Source organism: Alnus glutinosa, chromosome 1 (genome assembly GCF_958979055.1).
Source record: "Alnus glutinosa chromosome 1, dhAlnGlut1.1, whole genome shotgun sequence".
In the NCBI taxonomy this organism is placed as follows: Eukaryota; Viridiplantae; Streptophyta; class Magnoliopsida; order Fagales; family Betulaceae; genus Alnus; species Alnus glutinosa.
Genome location: NC_084886.1, coordinates 13,518,935 through 13,526,269, shown reverse-complemented (window position 1 = coordinate 13,526,269; position 7,335 = coordinate 13,518,935). Strand labels below are relative to the sequence as shown.

The window sequence follows — 7,335 nt, the reverse complement described above, 5'->3', positions numbered from 1 at the left end:
TGCAACTGAAAACAAAAATAAAAACAAAAATAAAACCAACATCAGAGGTTTGGTTAGGAGAGGGGAGGGGAGCCGCCAACAGGAGAACATCGGATCTGCCTAAAACCGCCTCTAGCTGAAGAGGGGGGAAGGCAGTTGTCGGGTGCTGACCACAACGCGCCGGTGCATAGGAACAGTTGGGGGCACGGCAACCACTAGAGGACACAGAGTACGACGGTGAATCCCAATTTTTTACTCCTATCCGAATGACTCTGTCACTGGCCCTTTTTTTTAATTATTTAAATAATTAAAAACAAAAAACCATTTAACTCTTATTAGCTACTTCATCTTTTGCCAACAAAATTCTGATTTATTCCCAAATTTACCAAATCTATGGCCCTTCCGATTTGGTTTAATTTCTTCTTGATAGGTTAAAGAGCAGTCACAATGGCCCCTTTATATTTAATTTTTTATAAAAAAAAATAAAAAAAAAATAACAAAAATTATACAATTGCCCATATAACAAACTCTTTAGCAAATGTTAAACTTAACGTTTGTCTTTTTCTCTTTACATTTAAAGAACCAAAAAGAAAATTTATAATTATTTTAATATTACTTTTTTACAATCCTTGCCAACCTTTTCTCTTTTTTTTTGGCACCACAAATGTATTCATGACAATTACTTTTGTGATTAAAATATAGTATTTATTTAAAGTATAAACATTTAAAGAGTTTGTTTTTTAATAATTTTAAAAAGTGACTATCTAAATTAATAAAAATAATTTTTAAAGTTAGATTTGGATAAATTATGAAGAGGTCATTGTAAGTGCTTTAAGTGAGTTTTTGAATCTGTGATGATTCATTACATTTGTTTTGAGTTTCCAGCAACATATAGTTTGGAATAAGGTGAGTTTAAATCCTATTGTTATGATTATGAATACCCAAAGAGATATGATATTTAGTAGATTATAATATTATTGTCATACAATTGAGATGATGTAGCAATGAAAATCAATCATTGATTTTTTCTTGACAAAGTCATTGTTGATTCAAATATTGATTTTTTCTTGACAAAGTCATTGTTGATTCAAATATTGATTTTTATTATCACATCATCTTAGGTTGATTTTCACTGTTATAATTTTTAATTCAGGGTATATTAGTAATTTAAAATAAATGTGCCACGTGCCACGTACAATTGGCACATGAAGTTTTGAACAAGAAGCATGTGACATTAATTGATTGGTCTGACATGGCATACCGTTAATTAATTGATGAAGAAACCTATTTAAAACTAAAGAAAAACTTAAATACGTAATTGTCGAAATTAAAAATTTAGGGACTAAATTAAAATAGGGTCAAAATTTAACTACTAAATTTAATTTTTCTCATAATTAAAAATAATCACATAGGATAATCATATCCTCTCCATTTCAGTCATGGTAAGGATTTAATGTTTTATTTAACGGTGTTAATGATGTCACATATCTTAGCACGCATTTAAAAAATTCAAATAATAGAACATTATTTACAATAACATTAAATTATCACAATGTCAAAAAAATAAATAAATAAATAAAAAATGCCCATTTAAAAAGTTCATGTTGGATTGGGACACGCACCTTCAACTTTGATAAAGTCTAAGCCAACGAGTCGTTTGAGATATAAATGCTGGCTTTTGGCAGAAGACTTCAACAACTCGTTTCTTCAAAAAAAGTGTGAAGCTTCTTCTTCACACCTCTCTTAAAATTCCAATTTTACCACACGTGGCATGAAAAAATCATTCCCTAAAAAAAAAAACTGCTCCTAAAATTTACGTGGGATAAAATTGAAATTTCATGGAAAAGGTGAAGCTTCTTGACTTCAAACCATTTCAAAAAATAAATAAATAAAAGTCTTCCATCAAAACTCTGGCGGCCGGAGTCTTATAACCTCCCCAAACCAACACCCTTTCACAAAACACTCGCAGAGAAAATCCCCTCTCCTGTCTCTACAAAAGATACCACTCCTCTCTCTCTCTCTCTCTCTCTATCTGGAAATGGGTCACTCGAGAACTCTTCTCTGTCTCTCTACCTTCATTCTCCTCGCCCTTTCATCCTTCACCGCCGCCGATGACGCCGCTGTCATGGCCGAGCTCCTCGCCGCCCTCAGCCCCGTCCCGAGCGGCTGGTCCGCCAGCACAGCCCCCTGTCAGTGGAAGAACGTGAGCTGCAACAGCAACGATCGTGTCACATCCATCGTCTTGGTTTCCAAGAATCTCTCGGGCACTCTTCCCTCCAATCTCGGCTCTCTCACCCAGCTCATCTCTCTCTCTCTCCAAGGGAACTACTTCTCCGGGCCCCTACCCTCCCTTGCCAACCTCTCGTCTCTTCAACAACTCTACCTTGACAACAACAATTTCAACTCCATCCCCGCCGGCTTCTTCCAAGGACTCAAGAGCCTGAAGTTCTTGTTCCTGAGTTCGAACTCGAATCTTTCACCCTGGACTATCCCCACCGAGTTGAATCAGGCCACTAGCCTGGTCACGCTCGCTGCCGGCACTTCGAATTTGGTTGGGCCCTTACCGGATATCTTCGACTCCTTTCCCAATCTGAAGGTTCTCGATCTTGCATTCAACGATCTCACTGGCCCTTTGCCTAAATCTTTCGGAGGATCTGGGATTCAGAACCTCTCGCTCAACAACCAGGTAAATGGCTTGTCGGGTACCATCGACGTGTTGTCTTCGATGACCCAGTTGAACCAGGTATGGCTCCAGGAGAACCAGTTCACGGGTCCGATCCCAGATTTGTCCTCCTTGCCGGGCCTGCAGGTTCTTGACGTTTCGAACAATAACTTTACAGGGTCGATACCGAAATTCGCGTCGACGGTGAAGTTCACTGCGACTGGCAATCCGTTGCTTGGGACGACTACTCCGAGCTCTGGAAATGGAGGAACATCCTCGGGTTCAAATGGCACAACGCCTAGTGGGAGTCCGGCCGGAACAGGGTCGGGTGGTAGTTCCGTCTCTACCGGTATGATTGCTGGTATAGTTATTGCTGTTGTGATTTTCGTTGTGGTTTTGTTATTTGTTTGGATTAAATGTTATGTTGGTAGGGGGCATAGGAAGTTTGGAAGGGTGGAGAACACTGAAAATGGGAAGGAAGTTGTTAAGAATGGCATAATCGGTGGTGATCTTCCTGTTTTCGAGGGCGGAAATGTCGCAATTTCAATCCAAGTTCTTAGACAAGTCACTAACAATTTTAGCGAAGATAACATTTTGGGTAGCGGGGGATCTGGAGTTGTGTACAAAGGAGAATTGCATGATGGGACTAAGATTGCTGTGAAGAGGATGGAATCTGTGGCAATGGGTAGCAAAGGAATGAAAGAATTTCAGGCTGAGATTGCAGTCCTTACTAAAGTTAGGCATAGGCATCTGGTTGCTCTTTTAGGATCCTGTGTCAATGGCAATGAGAGGTTTTTGGTGTTCGAGTATATGCCTCAGGGGACGTTAACACAGCATTTGTTCTATTGGCCTGAGAATGGCTGCTCTCCTCTTACTTGGAAGCAGAGGGTTACAATAGCATTGGATGTGGGACGAGGAGTGGAGTATCTCCACAGCTTAGCTCAACAAAGTTTCATTCATAGAGATTTAAAACCATCCAACATACTTCTTGGGGATGATATGAGGGCCAAGGTTTCGGATTTTGGTTTGGTTAAAAATGTGCCTGATGGGAAGGACTCTGTGGAGACACGTCTGGCTGGGACATTTGGGTATCTCCCACCCGAGTATGCAGGTAAGACTTGTCTGAGATTTTTATTATCTTGTCTTAAATTGAATCAATCAGGATGTTGCCAAACTTTCAAATTTACTTGCAAACTATCTCTTCACATCCTGCTCAACTCGTAGAATTCGTATTCATTTTGTTCGCATATGTTTACCCCTTTTATTTGGGAAAGAAAAAAAATCATATAAACATCCTGCATTCTGCCTGATAAGCTCCTAAAATCCCAAATAGTATAAATATGAGAATGATTGGAAACGTTAACTGTTAATAAAAGCATTATATTTTGGACTTTTAGTTTACATTTTTTGAAACCTTAATTATCAATTCAAAACACTACTTATCAAAAAAAAATTATCAATTCAAAACACTATTGTGACTATGAGATCTTGATCATTTGCATTTTGTTCTCCCATAACCAGTTTTGCATTATCACATGGTCAAAACTATTCTCTAACCAATTACCCTGTTAATTTTTTGGGGCTAGGTGTTATACATTTACATACTCAAAACATATTTTCCTTTTTTGGGGGGAGTGAGATGTTTTCTTTTCATTTGCTTGTGTCATATGTATGGAATTTGTCTGCACGACACTTGATCATTTTCTTTGTTTGTCAACAGCTACCGGTAGAGTGACAACAAAAGTGGATGTTTATGCTTATGGAGTGGTTTTGATGGAGCTGATTACTGGTAGAAAAGCGCTGGATGATAGTGTGCTAGATGACTGGTCTGATATGGTCACATGGTTCCGCAGCGTCCTAATAAACAGGGAGAACATACCGAAGGCCATTGATCAAACTCTTAACCCCGACGAAGAGACCATGGAGAGCATATACAAAGTAGCCGAGCTGGCAGGACATTGCACTGCTCGGGAGCCATACCAAAGACCCGATATGGGGCATGCAGTCAGCATCTTAAGTCCTCTGGTAGAGCAGTGGAAACCATCTTCTCAAGAAGCAGAAGAGAGCAATGGCATTGACTTAGACATGACCCTTCCTCAAGCTCTTACGGCGTCGCTTTGTAACGTCAATAATAATTACAACTCGCAATCTTTTTGTAACATCAATAATAAATATTACTCGCAATAGTACGAATCACTGTAAGATAGGTCTATATTGAGGGTGTCGAGCCTCAAGAATTGTGTTGGTTGTATTATAAGTCTTAATAAAACTTACTCTAACTTTAAAGAAGGTGTTGTACAGGAGAGAGAGAGAGAGCTAAAAAAATGAGATGGAGTGAATACATAATTAAAGAAGACAACCTGAATATCTTAAAAAATTAGCCTAGCTTATATATACAGTTAATAAAAAATTTTACTTTTGCTTCAATTAATGTACTTTTGATTCATATATATTGTAATAATGACGCCTATTTCTATTGTAATTTGGATATTGTGGAACCTTCTAATGAATTTTTAAACTTTGCTTTTCTGCTTACTCGTTAATATTTGCAAAAATTATGAATGGCCTTTTATTGGGTTCTTAATTTGGTGTTCTTTACGGTGCTTGTGGCGTCCAGACCTTCACTTGAATCTTCAGTAAATTTTTGACGCGCGTCCGGACCGGTAACCCTAACATTCGGACGGTTGCATGAAAACCCTTTATTTGTCCGCAGTCACCGCATTTTCATCTGAACCCTGTACGAACAGGGACTTACTGACTTCAGCGTCTGCTGGGCCATCAAATTTTAGAGTACCGAAAAGAACTAAAATTCAGATCTCTCGCTCTTAAAAGATTAGTAACACCAAGGGTGTATTGATTTTAATTCGTTTGGCACAAAAAGTTGTTGATAACAGTTGTATGTTTAAGATTTCTTCCGATCTGACTCACTATCGTGTTCTGTCTCGTATGTTAGTGAATCGAATTTTGGTCTTCTGAAAAGAATTAAAATTCAGATCTCTCGCTACTAAAGATTAGAAACACCAAGGGTGTACTGATTTTAATTTGTTTGGTGCCAAAAAAAATACTACAACACTCTTAATTCACCTGGCTGTGATTCTGCTAGTTGTTCGAGTGGACACTCGAGAGATTAGTTATTAGAAACATTACTTAGAGCACTCACATTGGATTATGTAAAAGTCCTTCTAAATCTATAATAAATAACAAACTCATAAAAACACCCCTCTATTGGATTATCTATCCTAAATCTAAAATAGAGTTTTGGTAGATTTGTGAATAGTGCAACTCCACCAATCTATCCATTATTTTATTGTTTTCTACATACAAAAAGTGAAAGAAGTAAAATGACAAAAAGTAGAAAAAATATAAAAAGAAAAAAATAAGAGTAAAAAAAGAATATAGAGTTAAGAATAGATAATCGGATGTATGATGCCTTTTAAAATTCATTAGCTAAACTAGCAAAAGTGAGTTTTCGTTAGCTATTCTAGTTGAAATTTTACACGATCAAATGTGAATGCTCTTAGACGTGCTTACTTTTGTTGTTCTAGTGGACGCCCTGAGAGCTCCGTGACTATTGTTTATGCTGAGAATTCCAATAAACTTATATAGAGCTTCATAACTAGAACTGTCACCTAACTGTGCTAACGTAGGCGGATGTATTCAATGAAATTTCAAAGAGCATCGATCGTGGACCATGGAGGTTTATGCCCATACAATATGGAGTACTTCTAGGGTTGTGGGACTCTAAACCTTTTTTCTTTTTTCTTTTTTGGTTCCTTTCTGGTTTTTTTTTTTTATCAGAGACATTCTATTAGTTATTTAACCAAAAAGGTTGCCTATGGAGGTCGAATCTCTATAGAGCCCTGACCATGGCCTAGTTTCATGGAGTTTGGTTCTCGCGGTAGCCTAAATCCTTTTCTGAGTTTTTTCTTTATTTTCGATTTTCGATTTTCAATTTTTTTTTTTTTTCCTTCTCATTTCAAATGTATATTTTTATATTGTTTTTATTAATTATTTAACGAAAAAGTGGCTGGATATTTTAGATCGGAATTGGTCTAAAGTTGGGGTAGGCCTAAATTACGAATCACTCCCTGTGATACAAAAAGTTCATGAAGAGTCATTGTGATAAACTATAATTATGAATCACTCCCTGTGATACAAAAAGTTCATGGAGAATCATTGTGATAAATTATAATTACGAATCACTCCCTAAGCCCATTTTTCGTCCACCAAGTTAACAGAATTCGTTAATTTACCACGTCATATAAATAGTAAGACAACCTCTAAATATCATTTGTATTGTAATCTACTAATGGACTTTGTTTACTTAGTAGACGGAAAACGGGTTCAGGAAATGATTTGTAATTATAGTACCACATGGAGTGATTCGTAATTTAGGTCAACCCCAGAGACCAGTGGTGCAATTATCTATTAAAAAAAAATGGAGTCTAGTCTCCTTTAGTAGCTCTGAATGGCATTAATTAGGACCATAATCTTGTTCAAACACATATATTTAATTATGTCTCTACATAAAATTACAAGCACCCCACAAACATCTCTAAAAAATAGAATACTTTTGAAAATACTATGATGATTTACTCTAGACCCCACACCCCAGTGCTAAAAAAAAAGAGAACAGAACAAACAAGCTTCCTATCCCTTTAAACTCATAATATTGAAAATATGTTGTGGAATCA

The 7,335-nt window shown here is 37.0% G+C and overlaps 1 protein-coding gene across 1 annotated transcript; it reads left to right on the top strand.

Annotated features, from left to right (window-relative positions):
- The first annotated feature begins 1,884 nt into the window (after nucleotides 1–1,884).
- On the top strand, nucleotides 1,885–4,930 carry LOC133873645 (receptor-like kinase TMK4). The gene is made up of 2 exons (XM_062311383.1): nucleotides 1,885–3,752; nucleotides 4,362–4,930. Exons 1-2 carry the CDS (start codon nucleotides 2,018–2,020, stop codon nucleotides 4,826–4,828), a joined length of 2,202 nt encoding a protein of 733 aa, XP_062167367.1. The 5' UTR covers nucleotides 1,885–2,017; the 3' UTR covers nucleotides 4,829–4,930.
- The last annotated feature ends 2,405 nt before the right edge of the window (nucleotides 4,931–7,335 follow it).